The sequence below is a fragment of the Hemibagrus wyckioides genome, linkage group LG23 (assembly GCF_019097595.1).
Source record: "Hemibagrus wyckioides isolate EC202008001 linkage group LG23, SWU_Hwy_1.0, whole genome shotgun sequence".
NCBI classification, from domain to species: domain Eukaryota; kingdom Metazoa; phylum Chordata; class Actinopteri; order Siluriformes; family Bagridae; genus Hemibagrus; species Hemibagrus wyckioides.
In genome coordinates, this window is record NC_080732.1 from 3,604,978 (window position 1) to 3,621,769 (window position 16,792).

At 38.4% G+C, this 16,792-nt stretch overlaps 1 protein-coding gene across 4 annotated transcripts; it reads right to left on the bottom strand.

The window, feature by feature from the left end:
• Positions 1-161: 161 nt before the first annotated feature.
• Positions 162-8,843, bottom strand: LOC131344074 (sperm-associated antigen 6). 4 transcript variants are annotated; one of them, XM_058376026.1, is made up of 12 exons: positions 8,307-8,843; positions 7,804-7,871; positions 7,404-7,499; positions 6,008-6,174; positions 4,757-4,940; positions 4,054-4,259; positions 3,126-3,299; positions 2,805-2,957; positions 1,789-1,980; positions 809-925; positions 568-713; positions 163-432 (listed from the first exon to the last, which is right to left on the bottom strand). In XM_058376026.1, the coding sequence occupies exons 2-12, from the start codon at positions 7,826-7,828 to the stop codon at positions 369-371; spliced, it is 1,524 nt and encodes a 507-aa protein (XP_058232009.1). In that variant the 5' UTR covers positions 7,829-7,871; positions 8,307-8,843; the 3' UTR covers positions 163-368. The 4 variants fall into 4 exon arrangements, with proteins under 4 accessions (XP_058232011.1, XP_058232009.1, XP_058232010.1 ...); XM_058376027.1 differs by lacking the exon at positions 7,804-7,871; XM_058376024.1 differs by lacking the exon at positions 8,307-8,843 and having other exon boundaries at positions 7,804-7,949.
• Positions 8,844-16,792: the final 7,949 nt, after the last annotated feature.

The following is a 16,792-nucleotide window of genomic DNA, read 5'->3' on the forward strand; positions in this document are numbered from 1 at the left end:
ACATAAGCAGCTCATATATTAGCCGAAGAAATCTGCAAGAAAGTTGGATAAATAAATGTTCCTAATAAAACCGAGCTCAAGTGTTATATTTTCCACAGTTGTGTCTTGCTTACAAAAAAGCACACACACACACACACACACAAATAAAATATATACAAGTATGTAAGTAAATAAAAGGCACTCAGTGAGTTTATTAATGCTTTAGAACAGAGTATTTCTCTATTTTTCTATTTTTAGTGATTTCTTATTGATGATTATGAAAAATGTGAAATATTTTGAAAGAAACAAACCAAATATTATGCATGTAGTCAGTTTTGTCTACAGTGGATGTGCTAGATAAAGGCATATTGCTAATCATGCTTCCTGTCCTAAGCTGGCTGATAATTCTCGATCCTTTCTAGTAGCGCCTCTGAATATCCAGGTGAATAGTACCTGTTAAAGAAAGGTTAACTCGTTACCAAATAACACAAATAAGATACATACACATAATTTGATAATACACATAAGTAGAAGGTAATTATTCCATTTTTTTCCATGAATAAATGTTCATTAAGAACAGTTATAAACCTGACTATCTCCTCAGGGTAGCAGGCGTTAATGGCGTTGATGTACTCCTGCAGAGCAGAACCGGGCTCAGCTTTAATTTCCTGCACCTTCTTCAGTCCTCCGCTGGTTACAAACAACCTCCGAGCTTTACTATCATGAGGAAGAACCTACAGGACATGAAACCAACAGGACCGATGATACCTTTCAACAGCCAGTCTTTAGTAGGAAATGCTATGTGTGTAGTGGGGAACCTGCAATGGACCTTGCTGAACTGGCAGATGACGTGCTTGAGAACATTGCTGGGAGCTTCGTAGAGGAGAGGCTCCAGTGCTGGAAGGTAGGTGCACTTCTGAAGAATGCTCTTTAAGGCCTTCTTCGCCTGCACAAGAGAAATGATGCTTGTTGTATAACCAAAACTATGCATCTTTGGTTATGGTTGGCTTGGGGACTATATATCCAGTACCCAATGTTCGTAGGGACTGTATACCAAGTTCCCTATATTTCTAGGGACTATCTATCCAGACTCCTATATTCCGAGGGATATAACCCCTAGAACTATAAAACCAGGGCCCTATATTCCTAGGGACTTGTACACCAAGTTCCCTATATTCCTAGGGACTATCTACCCAGGACCCAATGTTGTTAGGTACTTTCTACTTAGGACCCTATATACCTAGGGACTATATACTCAGGACCCTATATTCCTAGGGACTATCTTTCCCAGGACCCCTATACTCCTAGGGACTAACTATCCAGAATCCTATATATCTAAGGACTGTATACCAAGTTCCCTACGTTGCTAGGCACTATCTACCCAGGGCCCAATGTTGTTAGGAACTAACTACCCAGGACCTTACATACCTAGGGACTATCTACCCAGGATCCTATATTCCTAGGGACTATCTACCCAGGACCCAATGTTATTAGGAACTATCTACACAGGACCCTATATTCCTAGGGACTAACTATCCAGAACCCTACACTGCTAGGCACTATCTACCCAGCGCCCTACTTTCCTAGGGAATATAAGCCTATATTTCAAGGGCTCTACATTTCCAGAACCCTACAGCCATGTGGGTCTATATTGCAGTGGCCCTATGTACTCAAAGGTTTTATTTACTTAGGACCTAAGTTGTTATATGTAGCTATATATACCCAGGGCTGTATATTTCATTAGGACCTAGTCAGTAAGAGGTTGTAAAGTATCAGATCACAGTCCATTCCTTGAAACATTTTTAGCACCTTGATTTGCAGGTCCTCTGAGCTCTGAGTGTCCAGGTAGAGACTCAGCAGTTTGGGGAGCACATTAGACATGGCCACAGCTCTTGCATGCTCTGGTGTGTGATGACCGATCTGTCCTAAAGCCCAGGCTGTTGCAGCCTTCATGTGATCCTCTGTCTCCTCTGCCAGACAGATAGCCAGCTGTGGTACACCCTAGTGGAGAGTGCAGGTGAGCGGTGGAATGAGCAGAGAGGAGAAACGTCAGTGTTGATATGATACCATGTGACACATTCTAATTGAGAATTTAATATAAAAGATATCAGGACTGATTAATGTAGACATAGTTTGCTTGATACTGGTTATCAGGGTAGCAAGGAGCCTGGAGTGTATCCCAGGTGACTTGGTGCACAAGGTGGGCGACACCCTGGACAGGGTACCAGCTCGTCATAGGGCACAATCACCCACACAATCACACACCCATTCACACATTACAGACAATTTAGAGATACCAATCAGCATAACCACAAATGTCTTGGACTAGGGGAGGAAACCAGAGTACCAGGAGGAAACCCTCAAAGGGAACACCCAACCCTGAAGGTGCGAGACAAACGTTCAAACCACTCAGTCACCATGACCTCCTACTGGCTAATCAGTAGTGTCTTATCACTAGATTAAGACTCTTGTAATTGTAAGGATGCAAGGTCACATCCCACTTGTGCCAGAGAAACACTGCTGGAACTTGAGAAAGACCTTTAAATCAACTGTTCAGACCTGTGACTGAATTGGATGTTGTTCTACTTGTGAATGCATCAAATGAATAAATCATTAGTAATGTAGTGTGTAATTAAAGTACCATCTACCAATGGGGAAAAAGTTAAATTACTTCTAGTCAGCAGGCATCTTAGCAACAGTCAGAGGCAATTCTTTACAGTCACACAAGCCCATGACTAGGGAGAGACTCAAATGGCAGCAATAATGAGAGATATGTGGTTTCTGCCAATCGGATAGTCCATAGGATACAGCTTATAGTAGCAGACCTTAGATACAATAACCGCCATGGCGAGGTTCTCCGAGTGTGCAGCCACGTAGCCGAGCATCATGATGCCGGGCAGTCGGACGTTTCCTCTGGAGTCTCCTAGAAAATCAATCATAGCTGCTACACCTCCGGCATTCACGATCATCTGGGATAACTGAAGGGAAAAACACACAAACACACACAGCCTTGAGCTAAGAAGCATCTCATGAAGAAGTGCAGGATTGCTCTTGAAAAAAACTGGATCATACAATGGATTTGTTAATGCACATGTACTCTCCATGTTCTCTGCTTGATGTAACGCTGTAGTAGCCGTGTTCAGTACCTCAGGGGTGTGTTTTGCGATCTCTCGTATCAGCGTGCTGACGTTCTTCCTCACATACTCATCTGGGTCTTTAAGGCAAGCCAGTACAGCAGGGAAGATCTCAGCCTCCACCACCATCTCTGCCAGGTCCACAGAGTGCTTGGAGATTTGGCCTAGAGCCGAGAAAACTTGCCTCTATATACAAGAAGGAAGAGATTTATTAAAATGTGACAGAATGATAAATCAGTAGTAATATTGGGGATATTATATTTAGAGGATGATAATAAATAATCATCCATGGTGGAGACTCTGGAGACTCCTTCTATAATTGTGTAACAAAAATTTAACAAAAAACTTCTCTGTTTCAAGTACCAAGTATTTTATTGGTTAAATTAATCAGTTTATCAATTTATTAAGCTTAAGCATTTGGAGTGTCTGCCATACATGTCATACAAGAGTTGTTACCATAGAAATGATAACAGATCCAAACAAATGCAAATTGCAATAAACCTTTTATCTTGCAACACTGACGCTACAGAAAAATGATCAACACCTCCTGACCAATCAGAATCGGCACACATTAGGCGAAAGGCAGGGGTACACCCTGGACAGGTTGCCAGTTCATCACAGGGCCACATATATAGACAGACAACCACACACACTCCTATGGGCGATTTAAAATCAACCTTGTCCATGTTTTTGGACTGTGGGAGGAAACTGAAGTACACCCACGGAGAGAACATGCAAACTCTACACAGAAAGGCCCGTGCCTATTCGAACCTGGGATCCGGACCAAGGACCTTCTTGCTGTGAGGCAGCAGTGCTAACCACTAAACCATCGTATTGCCCCAGTGCTGTCTATCATTTACAATAAACAGGTGGATGTCAAATACACTATATACTAATATAAACAGATTAGAGAGATTAGAGATGAGGCTGTTACTCTGACCTTCAGTTTGGCGTCTGGGTACAGGCTCATCTGAGCCAGGTGTGCAATAGCTCCAGTGTCCACTACAGTTTGCGCGAGCTCTGGCGAGTGTTTGGCGATGTCGCTCAGCGTTGAAGCGGAGACCCTCTTCAGAGCGATCTCAGGCTCCTGCATGCAGAGGACGAGCAGAGGAACTGCGCCTGCGTCCACCACCGCCTGAGCCAAAGCTGCATTAGGGAAAACATCAGGAAAAAATAGTTGCAGATTTTATTTGATTTCTTAATGTCTTTGAGAAAGACCTTTATTAAATTAATGGAATATGTTGAGCAAAAATTGCCCCTTAGCCTCTAACATGTAGTTTATGAGCCAAAACTTGTTTGATGTCTAAAATTTGCTTTTACAGTTTTACACTGGAGGCTACAGTAGATATTAAATAATAGGGAATTAAGACTAGCCGTTTCACATTATGGAAACTTTAGGTTTCAAAAACTCACATTTTAGGTTTCTGCCACGATCGGACACTTTGTTTTTGATAAAAGATGGTTAAGGGAAATTTTTCTCACAATTCAAAAAATTTCACAACATCTTAAAGCTTTTTTCCAAAGTCTTTGTATGTATTTGTGTATCTGTTTAAAACCTACAAAGCATTTGTAAGCATTTAGGTAGGAGGTAAGAGGTAGGAGGTAGAAGGTGGGAGATGCTGCTGTGAAATCTTCAGACTTACAGCCGTTGTGGCGAGCAATGTAGCCCAGCGCCCACGCAGCAGCTTCTTTCACTCCGGGATCGAACTCCTCCAGGGAGATGACCAGAGCGTCGAGGGCACCGCAGTCTACCACGGCTTGTGCCAGCTCGGGCGAGTGCTTCGCCACGGCACGGAGAACAAACGCCGCTGCCTTCTTATAGAAGCGCTGTGGATTAGGTTCATGTTTATAGTGAAACATGAGAGCACACATACACATAACAGCTACACATTAATGAATTACATGAAATGTGTGAAAATTCAAGCAAAATAAAAGGGATTTGTTTAAAGCAGTTTCCCTGAAACTAATGGTTGTTCCATTGTGGTTGCTCTGATATGAAGCCAGAAAAATGAAAGAAGCAGTTAATAATTTCAGCCATCTCTGCTGTCCATAAGGTCAATTTAAACTACAAATAAAACTGTGACAAGCTGTCTCTGTCCTTTAAACATTTTACCAATGAATACTGAATCCCCTTTGGAAGAAAAAAAGGTAATTATAGTTCCTGCTTATGTTCAGGGGTAATTTCTGGGCCAGAAAAAAATACAAATAGTAGATAGTAGTAGTGGGATCTATTTATTATTATTATTTACTCTTGGAAAAATGTTAAATCTAGCAAAAGCAAGGCTTCTCAAGTTTTTCTCTCAGAGGAAACTGACCTTTTTAGAATGCTAGAACCCAGAAGTCTTTCCCACCCTTTAAGGAAATGTTTTTTTAGAGTCAAGGTCCAGAATGACTTTACAAACTGCAACTTTAAATGTGATGTGAAAATTAAACAAAAAGTGAAATAAAATAAAATCCCATTTGCTTTTGTTCAATTCTCATTCAGTTAAACTTTCTAAAAGATGTACTTATTATAAAGTATGAATAAAAAGGTGCTACATAAAAAACAACTGTAAACTGGACTGTAAAAAAAATCCATAAAGAAATAATAACTATGTCAGAGAAAAATTCACTGGAAATTTCCTGAGGAAAACAAAACCATGCTCTTTTGACACATGGAACTTTACCATTAAGACATGAATAACAGTTTCTATTTTAGGTCACAGTCTATTTTTTCTGCCATGTGGACTGAGGGTGTATTATAGGACTGTTATTTGAGTTGGATTTTTGTTCTCCAGTCTAATAATCAGGACAAGAGTGAATACCAAGACAACTCTGAGGTCTACCGCATTTCGCAGATCCTCACCAGTTAATTGTTTTAAAATACCAGCTACAATGCTGGGCCGACGACTTACATTCTGCTCGGCCAGTGAGTAGACGAGCTGAGGCAGGATTTCTCCCTTCACCACAGCCTCGGCAAGGTCATTGTTGTAGCTGGCAAGTCTTCCGAGAGCCAGAGCGGCCGTCTGCTGGATAGTCGGGACCGCATCCAGGAGGAGAGGCCTCAGGAGGGACATCACACCTGAAGGGAGAGAGAGAGAGAGAGAGTGAGACAGAAGACAGAATGCTGCATGTGAGAAAAGGAAACTGTCCACTCAGCAATGCCAGCAATTTTATTAACAAGACATCTGTTCTAATGAATACATCATCTCTTTGAAAACCTGAAAATGTGTCAGAACCAGAATCAGGTTTTATTACTCATAAAAACTTGAATATCCAACAATTATCTCTTTTGTATTAATGGACATTACACAGTAAAATGTTACAGTATATTATACAATACTGATAACAACAACAATAAATAACAACATAGAGAACACTGGGAATATAAGACACATTTGCTTTAAACAACAAAACCATATATTATATACTATAACTACTGGCTTTTAAGTAAAAGAAGAAACTTTCCAATAATTAGCTGTGTAGCCTCAGACCCCTGTTTAGACAGGAGAGGACACCACAGACTTCCTGTAAGCTTGGTTTAAAATCCCAGCCCTCAAGGAGTCACCCCTCCCTTTCCCTTTTTCCACATTTGATGTTATTTTATTTCATTTTAAATAACTTATAAGTATTTATCAAGATTGGTCTTTAACCATTTTAATGTTTTAATTAAACTCTTCATTTGCATATATTTTTTCCCATTTTTTTGTATGAAAGGTGATATACACCAACCAGGCATAACCTTATGACCACCTGCCTAATATTATGTTGGTTCCCCTTTTGCTGCCAAAACAGCCCTGACCCGTCCTGCACTGTGTATTCTGACACCTTTCTATCAGAACCAGCATTAACTTCTTCAGCAATTTGAGCAACAGTAGCTCGTCTGTTGGAACGGATAACACGGGCCAGCCTCAGCTACCCACGTGCTTCAATGAACCTTGGCCGCCTATGACCCTGTCACCGGTTCACCACTGTTCCTTCCTTGGACCACTTTTAATAGATACTGACCACTGCAGACCGGGAACACCCCACAAGAGCTGCAGTTTTGGAGATGCTCTGATCCAGTGGTCTAGCCATCACAATCTGGCCCTTCATCAAACTCGCTCAAGTCCTTACACTTGTCCATTTTTCCTGCTTCTAACACATCAACTTTGAGGATGAAATGTTCCTAATATATCCCACCCACTAACAGGTGCCACGATGAGGAGATGATCAGTGTTATTCACTTCACCTCTCACTGCTCATAATGTTATGGCTGATCAGTATATATTATAATGTTTATTATAAACATGCAAAACGAAGTTCACTTACCTGCATTTTGAAGTGTTTCGATGTTTTGAGGTCTTGTTGCGAGCTCTGCAACTGTTTGCACGAACTTCATCCTTTCCTTCTGGTACTGCTCAAAAACTATAAAACAGTAATGTTGGAAAATACTATAAGGTACATAATGAGCCTTAAAGACAGCTACTACTAACTAATGATGATGATGATGATGATGATGATAATAATAATAATAATAATAATAATAATAACAACAAGTTTTACTACATACATAAAAGCTTCATTTCTCCATAAAAGTTTCGAACTTCAAAGTATAATAAAGCAACAACAATAATCTACAACAGGAAATATCTGTAAGAATTATAAAAGGCCCTCGTGCTTAAACGGTGACGTTTTAAAAAACAATTTAAGCTCTGAAATATTTTCTCACCTTGCAAAACATGCCTCTGGCTCATAGTTTCAATCCAACAATAAACAAAATCCTACTATTGTGACTCTCTGTAAAGAAGTAAGGAAAAAATAATAAGGTAAAAATTACGCGCAATAGAAAGTCACTCGCTCTCTGTGGTTGCCGAAGCGTTTTGTTGTCATGGCAACAAAACCGGAAGTTTTATCTAGCGTGCCCTCGGCTTGGGATGAATTCTCCACTAGTCTTTGAATTGAAGTGCACTAAGAAGGATGCAGAAGCCATGTTTTTACACACTCTGTGGGGAACTTAGAGAGGTAGAAGGAAGACATTTGGAATTCCGCCCTTTTGTATGCGTTTGTATACATAGAAAAATGATTAATGTTATTATGAATAATAAACTTATAAAATCATTTTCACAACTTGCAAGGGTTTACGGTAGCCTAAAACACAAAATAGACACATTAGGCTAAAATATATATATATATATATATATATACACTATATTGCCAAAAGTATTCGCTCACCCATCCAAATAATCAGAATCAGGTGTTCCAATCACTTCCATGGCCACAGGTGTATAAAATCGTGAAATTTCCTCGCTCCTAAATATTCCACAGTCAGCTGTATTATAAGAACGTGGAAGTGTTTGGGAACGACAGCAACTCAGCCACGAAGTGGTAGGCCACGTAAACTGACGGAGCGGGGTCAGCGGATGCTGAGGCGCATAGTGCGAAGAGGTCACCAACTTTCTGCAGAGTCAATCGCTACAGACCTCCAAACTTCATGTGGCCTTCAGATTAGCTCAAGAACAGTGCGCAGAGAGCTTCATGGAATGGGTTTCCATGGCCGAGCAGCTGCATCCAAGCCATACATCACCAAGTGCAATGCAAAGCGTCGGATGCAGTGGTGTAAAGCACGCCGCCACTGGACTCTAGAGCAGTGGAGACGCGTTCTCTGGAGTGACGAATCGCGCTTCTCCATCTGGCAATCTGATGGACGAGTCTAGGTTTGGCGGTTGCCAGGAGAACGGTACTTGTCTGACTGCATTGTGCCAAGTGTAAAGTTTGGTGGAGGGGGGATTATGGTGTGGGGTTGTTTTTCAGGAGCTGGGCTTGGCCCCTTAGTTCCAGTGAAAGGAATTCTGAATGCTTCAGCATACCAAGACATTTTGGACAATTCCATGCTCCCAACTTTGTGAGAACAGTTTGGAGCTGGCCCCTTCCATTATTATTATTATTATTATTATACTATTATAATAATAATAATAATAATAATAATAATAATAATAATAATTATATATATATATATAATTATTATTATTATTATTATTATTATTATTATTATTATTATTATTATTATATCTGAATTAATTTTTAATTAATCCATTATTATTATTATTATTATTATTATTATATCTGAATTATTATTATTAAGTCCTACTAAACACAAACGTACAGCTGGATATAAACATATTATAAATAATATATTGCAATTCCATCAAGTACCACAAGGTGGCAATAGAAGCGTATGAGAACTGAGAAAAACACCCCGGTCACTTTATTAGGAACAGTTTCACGAATTCTAGTTTTATTCTAAAATTATGAACACGTTTCATATCTATGTATATGTTTGCACCTGACACCAAGACAAATTCCTAGTACTGTAAAGTGCTCTTTGCTAACCCTTTGCTGATTCTGATTCTGAATTACACACTAGATAAAAACTGAAGAGATTTACTATAGAAGCATTTTGTTTATTCTTGGATTGAAACAGTGAGTCAACGACATATTTTACAAGGTGAGAAAATATTTCAGAGCTTAAGATAAAAAATAAATGAATAAATAAAAACGTCACCGTTTAAGCATGAGGGCTTTTTCACTTTTATAATTCCTTTTATTTAAAAAAAAAATCATTAGAAATAATTGTAGATAATTGTTGTTTCTTTATTATACTTTGAAGTTTTATAGAGAAATGAAACTTTTAGGGATGTAGTAAAAGTAAAAAGTGCTTCATTCATACAAAGAATAAATACTTATTATTATTATTATTATTATTATTATTATTACCATCTTTAACAAGGTATCAGTGCACCTGATGTGCATCATTAGTTAGTAGTAGTGGTCTTTAAGGCTCATTATGCACCTTTTTTCCAACATTGTTTTATAGTGTTTGACCAGTACCAGAAAGAAAGGGTGAAGTTTGTGCGGACAGTTGCAGAGCTCGCAACAAGACCTCAAAGCATTTTATTCAGAGTAAGATCTCTATTCTGTTGTTGTTTAATAAGTCAGGTCCATGTAAAAAACAGATTTGGGAAAAAAAATAAGGAAAAATAAATAACTATAAGAGAAAATATACTACATATTCTTCCTAAAGATCTTGATCTTTTCCATTCTGTGATCCTTTAATATTTAATATGAGCAAGTCAAGGTGCCAAAAAATGTTTTAAGGAATGAACTGTGATCTGATATTTTACAATCTCTTACTGACTTAGGGCCTAATGAAATATTGGACCCTGGGTATATATAGCTACATATACCACTTAGGTCCTATTAATTTAGGGCCCTTGGAAAATAAAACCTTTACATAGGGACAGTGGAATATAGACCCAATATAGACCCTGTAGGGTATACATAACTTAAAGTCCTGGAAATGTAAAGCCCCTGAAATATAGGCTCTGAAACATAAGGATTCCTTACACTCCCAAGGAAAATATGGCCCTGGGTAGATAGTGCCAAGCAATGTAGGAAACTCTGGATAGTTAGTCCCTAGAAATATAGGGTTCTGGCTATATAGTCCGGAGGCATATAGTATCCTGGGTAGTTAGTTCCTAAAAACATTGGGCCCTGGGTAGATCGTCACGAGGTATATAGGGTTCTAGGTAGTTAATTCCTAACAACATTGGGTCCAGGGTAGATAGTCCCTAGGAATATATGGAACTTGGTATACAGTCCCTAGGAACATTGGATCCTGGATAAATAGTCCCCAAGCCAAAGAGAAACAAAGATCCATAGTTTTTGGTTATACAACAAGCATAATCAATCAATCAATCTCTCTCTCTCTCTCTCTCTCTCTCTCTCTCTCGATGCAGGCGAAGAAGGCCTTTAAGAGCATTCTTCAGAAGTGCACTTACCTTCCAGCACTGGAGCAGTTCCTCTATGAAGCTCCCAGCAATGTTCTCAAACACGTCATCTACCAGTTCAGCAAGGTCCATTGCAGGTTCCCCACTACACACATAGCATTTCCTATTGAAGGCTGGCTGTGTAAATGAATCATCTGTCTGTTGGTTTCATGTCCTGTAGGTTCTTCCTCATGACAGTAAAGCTCGGAGGTCGTTTGTAACCAGCGGAGGACTGAAGAAAGTGCAGGAAGTTAAAGCTGAGCCCGGTTCTGATCTGCAGAAGTACATCAACACCATTAATGCCTGCTACCCCGAGGAGATAGTCAGGTTTATAACTGTTCTTAATGAACATTTATTCATGTGTAACCCTGGTTAAAAGAGATATTACTCAGTAATGATTATGTTCATATGGTTCTTTGTTTTGTTTAATGCTATTTTCATGTTTATAATGTTTATAACACTGTGTAAAGAGTAAGCTTAGCAGTTATTTTTTATATTTTATTTATCTTATGCATTTATTTGTATATGTAATATAAATGTGTAGTATGGCCCTTTAAGAGTTTTTTTCATTCATTAGCCTTTGCCGCAGGTGGGACTTGAGAAAATGTGGAGCAGGATTGATGACACTTAATAAACTGCCAGTTTATTTGTCCCGCCCATCACATTCATGTACGCGTTTTTATTGGGCACAACGCGGAGGAAGAGAAAGTGGGTGGAGCGAGGGGACAAAAAGGTAGAAGAAGGGAGCGCTAATTAACAGGGGAGGTGAATAACTGCAAATTGTAGAAATTTACTTTTCACCAATAAAGTCACCTTTATTGTTGTTTGTTTTCTATAATTGAATACTGGAACACACAGCTGGTTGTTAGTGTATTTTTAGTGTCTTGAAAACACAGGAGTGAACATATTTTAATCTTTTTGTTTAGAAGGTTATTGAGTTTATACAAGTACTGTTGGACAGTGATGATTGCATGGGGGGGGTAGAATAATCACCTTCTACTTATGTGTATTATTGATTTATGTGCACGTGCCTTATGCAAAGGTGGCAAAAGTACTCACATTTTATACTTAAGTAAAAGTACAGATACTTATGTGAAAAAAAAAGACTAAAAGTAGAAGTACCGATTCAACTTCTTTACTCAAGTAAAAGTAAGAAAGTACAGGGTCTGAAATATACTTAAGTAAAAAGTAAAACATTTTTCCCGTCAATGACACACAATACATGTTTTGAAAACTAAAAAAGTTCGGCACAAAAGCAGGAAATTCTTCTTCTTTTATTAACAACCTGCAGGGAACAAAATTACTGGACAGTCAGTTTGCTGCAAGTTAAATATAATCAAGACTGAACTGACCAGAGGTCCTCCATGAGCATCTGGATTATTTTTTAACAACTTTGGCACTCTCAATACTATACTTAACATAAATTATATACCAGTTATATATATATATATATATATATATATATATATATATATATATATATATATATATATAAGTACATCAACACCATTAACGCCTGAGGAGATAGTCAGGTTTATAACTGTTCTTAATGAACATTTATTCATGGAAAAAATGTAACAATCACCTTCTACTTATGTGTATTATTGATTTATGTGTATCTTATGTGTTATTTGTTCACTAGTTAATCTTTCTTTAACAGGTACTATTCACCTGGATATTCAGAAGCACTACTGGAAAGGATCGAGTACCATCAGTCTGCTTAGGACAGGAAACTCATCTTCATGATATGCTAAATGATAAATATGCTTTTATCTAGCATGTCCGCTGTAGACTAAACTAACTACATACATAATAGTTGTTTTGTTGCTTTCGAAACATTTCACATTTTTAATAATCATTAATAGGAAATCCCTTAAAACTGAGAAATAGAGGAATACATAAGATGTTCTAAAGCATTAATAAAACTTTTATTTATTTATATGCTTGTATACATTTTTTATTTGTGTGTGTGTGTGTGTGTGCGGAGAGAGATGTCAGTAAAAATTGCATACAGTAAACGGCAACAGTGCTCAACTAAATCGATGAACATTTACTTAATTCCTCTACACTCCGGGGGCAAAAAACGGGATAAAACATCCAAGGCTAGATTAAAATCATTCGGGGCTCGAGCCCTAGCGACGCCACTGGATCCAACCAGAGACTTCTCTTCTTCCTCTTGCTCACTGGTCCACTGCTTCTCAACCCACTGCCCTTCTCTAGCCAACCAGTAAAGTGACGTCACTGACGCGTGACTCTGGCGGTTAGTGTTTAAACCTGTCTTAAGCAAGTGAGAAGATTTAATTAATATGTTTAAAGTTTCTTATATGTGTGTCTATTGTAGTATCATGTCAAACCTCATCTTATTATGCTAAAGAGTATTTTAATGAACTAGACAAGTATATCATTGTATAATCATTAGCATCATAGCATAGCATTATTGTTGCTGAAACAGTAGAGTAGTGCGCAAGCTCATGTGTTCATGAGCTTCATCATGATGAAATGTATAGCTTTAAAGTAATTCACTTTGTTTTTACTCGTATCTCTGTATTAACCCACACTCTTAATCAGAGTCCTGTATCACTGCGTTCACAGGCCCAGGTCAGTTAGATACAGGGTCAGATACAGGCCCAGGTCAGTCAGATATAGGGTCAGATACAGGCTCAGGTCAGTCAGATATAGGGTCAGGGTCATCAGGATCAGAGACAGACACATACACTGATCAGGAAATGGCCAAGTCCATGCTGGTGCTGTAATGAAGCATAGATTCCCCATGCAATATTTTCAAGATGACTGTTAATAAAAGCTAGATATTCAGTTTTATATGAGTAAATGAAAGTCTGCTGCATTTCTCTTTATCAGATTTTTGGGTCTTTCCCCGATATTTTCAGGAGGCAGCCTGCCTGTGGAAAAAGAAGAATAAACACTGTTCCAGACTCTGCACTTCAGTTTCTGCCCATTACAGTAGTTTTATTGCTGCAGTTTTTGTAATTCTGTGTCGAGGGCTGTTACTGCTAGTTCTGTCCTATGTTGAAAAAAAGAAAGAAAGAAAATAAAGTTTTATTAAAGCAGTGAGTGTTACTGTTTTATATTAAGGCCAGAGAGAGAGAGTGAGAGAGAGAGCAAGAGAGAGAGCTGTTTATTCATATTATAACAATGGCTTCTTATCAGAGTCAAGCTCAAAATAAGTCTTTAAATTAGAATTTATTTCTAGATCCTTATTTCTGTCTGTGTGCTAGATCAGCATCATTATGGAGTTGCATGCCACCACAAAAGCTGCAGAAGGATTTGGGATTAAATGCATTGCAAAGTGATGCTATAAATGTAATTAAAACACGTTTATTCCACAATTTGCTGCACATAGTTTAAAACTAATAAATACAGATCTCATCCAAAGTCTCAGGATGGGGAGTTTGGGTCAGTGTGTGTCCTAAACTGTGCCTGTGGTCACAGCATCCACTCAGTCTCTGTAAGCACAACCCCAGTACTCTGCTCCTCTGGGTAAAAAGCACCATGTCCTCCAAACTTACACAAAACAACTAGAAAATTTAAGAACCATTGTAGACATATTACACCTGATTCCTTGGACAATGAGGGCATCTAACTAACGTATACATTGATATCGATTACATGTACTTGTGCGTGATCGCCCATCTTCTCACTTGCTTAAGACAGGTTCCAACACTAACCGGCAGAGTCGCGCGTCAGTGACGTCACTTTACTGATTGGCTAGAGAAGGGCGGTAGGTTGAGAAGCAGTGGAACAATGGGGACTTTTATCCCGCCCCCTAATCTGCATAAAACTCTACGCGTGATTTTTGGAATAACAAACACTAGCATGCTGGAAAGAACAAACTAGCATCCTTGTGATTCACGTGTTTTATTTATTTTTACGAGTACGATTTTTTATTTTGACGCGATTTTTCTCTCCTACCTAGTACTGGCCCTGACTGACTCACCCGAGTTAAATGACCCGATTCTGCATATTAACTCATGATTCATGAGTCCGAGGTCTAAATTAACCCGATTCTTATTTGTCCTATGGCTGCTACCGTGCTCATCGACTGATTCAGCTGATTCTCAGCGGACTCGCGGAGCCGGTTCATTGACTGATTCAGCTGATTCTCAGCGGACTCGCGGAGCCGGTTCATCGACTGATTCAGTTGATTCTCAGCGGACTCGCGGAGCCGGCTCATCGACTGATTCAGTTGATTCTCAGCGGACTCGCGGAGCCGGCTCATCGACTGATTCAGTTGATTCTCAGCGGACTCGCGGAGCCGGCTCATCGACTGATTCAGCTGAGACTGATGTTTAGTAGTCCACGTTCAGCGTGAAGTAGACCTATTGATCATGAGTCAGACTTGAGTTTCGTTAGGATACTCAGCACATTGTAGACTACATGATGATTTATCCAGTAATGTTGTAAAGTAATATTCCATCCTGTAATCATTTAATTATATAATTTAATTTAATTAATCGCAGTCACAGTTTATGAATCTATAGTCTAAAGTTTCCAGATACATGCTGATACATACATTCACTGAAGTCAAATATGTCATAAAGAAGCAGTTGTATAGGTCAATACGTGGTTAGATGGTTTTGTGGTGAAACCATTTCAAGTGTATAGCTTATTATACTGCATCATCCCTGTCAGATTTAGAGCGTTTTCATTTATTAATCATTTCAGTATTCACAGAAAAGTGAAAAGAATGGTTATAATACTGATGTTTTTTTCAATAAAAGTTAGATTTGACCTATTCTTGTTTAATTTTTGTTAGTTTTGGTGGTGGGGGGGGGTAATATTTGAACATTTGAATATTTTAAGTCAAATATCCAAATAAAAAATAGTCAAATATTCAAATAAATAAAATATAAATAATGTGAAACTTGATTTCCTCTGTTAAACAAACTGAAAATGTCAAATAAATCACTGGTTGCACAGGATGTCTGTCAGAGACACATCCACCAAACTGCAGGGGTTTAGAATAGAAAAAGAAAAGAGCTTTTATGAACTGTGAGTTAAATCACTATTTTATATCAATTTCAGATAGACAGCAGCAACATTAATATATACTGTTCACTATATCTGTACATTACACCTGTTCATTATACCTGTTCATTATACCCATTCATTACACCTGTTCATTATACCTGTACATTACACCTGTCCATTATACCTGTTCATTATACCCGTTCATTATACCTGTACACTACAGCTGTTCATTACATCTGTTCATTATACCTGTTCATTATACCTGTTCATTACATCTGTTCATTATACCTGTACATTACACCTGTTCATTGCACCTGTACATTAAACCTGTTCATTATACCTGTTCATTATACCTGTTCATTACATCTGTTCATTATACCTGTACATTACACCTGTTCATTGCACCTGTACATTAAACCTGTTCATTATACCTGTTCATTACACCTGTTCATTATACCTGTTCATTACATCTGTTCATTATACCTGTACATTACACCTGTTCATTACACCTGTTCATTACACCTGTTCATTACACCTGTACATTACACCTGTTCATTAAACCTGTTCATTACACCTGTTCATTATACCTGTTCATTAGATCTGTTCATTATACCTGTACATTACACCTGTTCATTATACCTGTTCATTATACCCGTTCATTATACCTGTACACTACATCTGTTCATTACACCTGTACATTACATCTGTTCATTACACCTGTACATTACACCTGTTCATCACACCTGTTCATTACATCTGTTCATTACACCTGTTCATTACACCTGTACATTACACCTGTTCATCACACCTGTTCATTACACCTGTTCATTAAACCTGTTCATTACACCTGTTCATTAAACCTGTTCATTACACCTGTTCATTATACCTGTTCATTAGATCTGT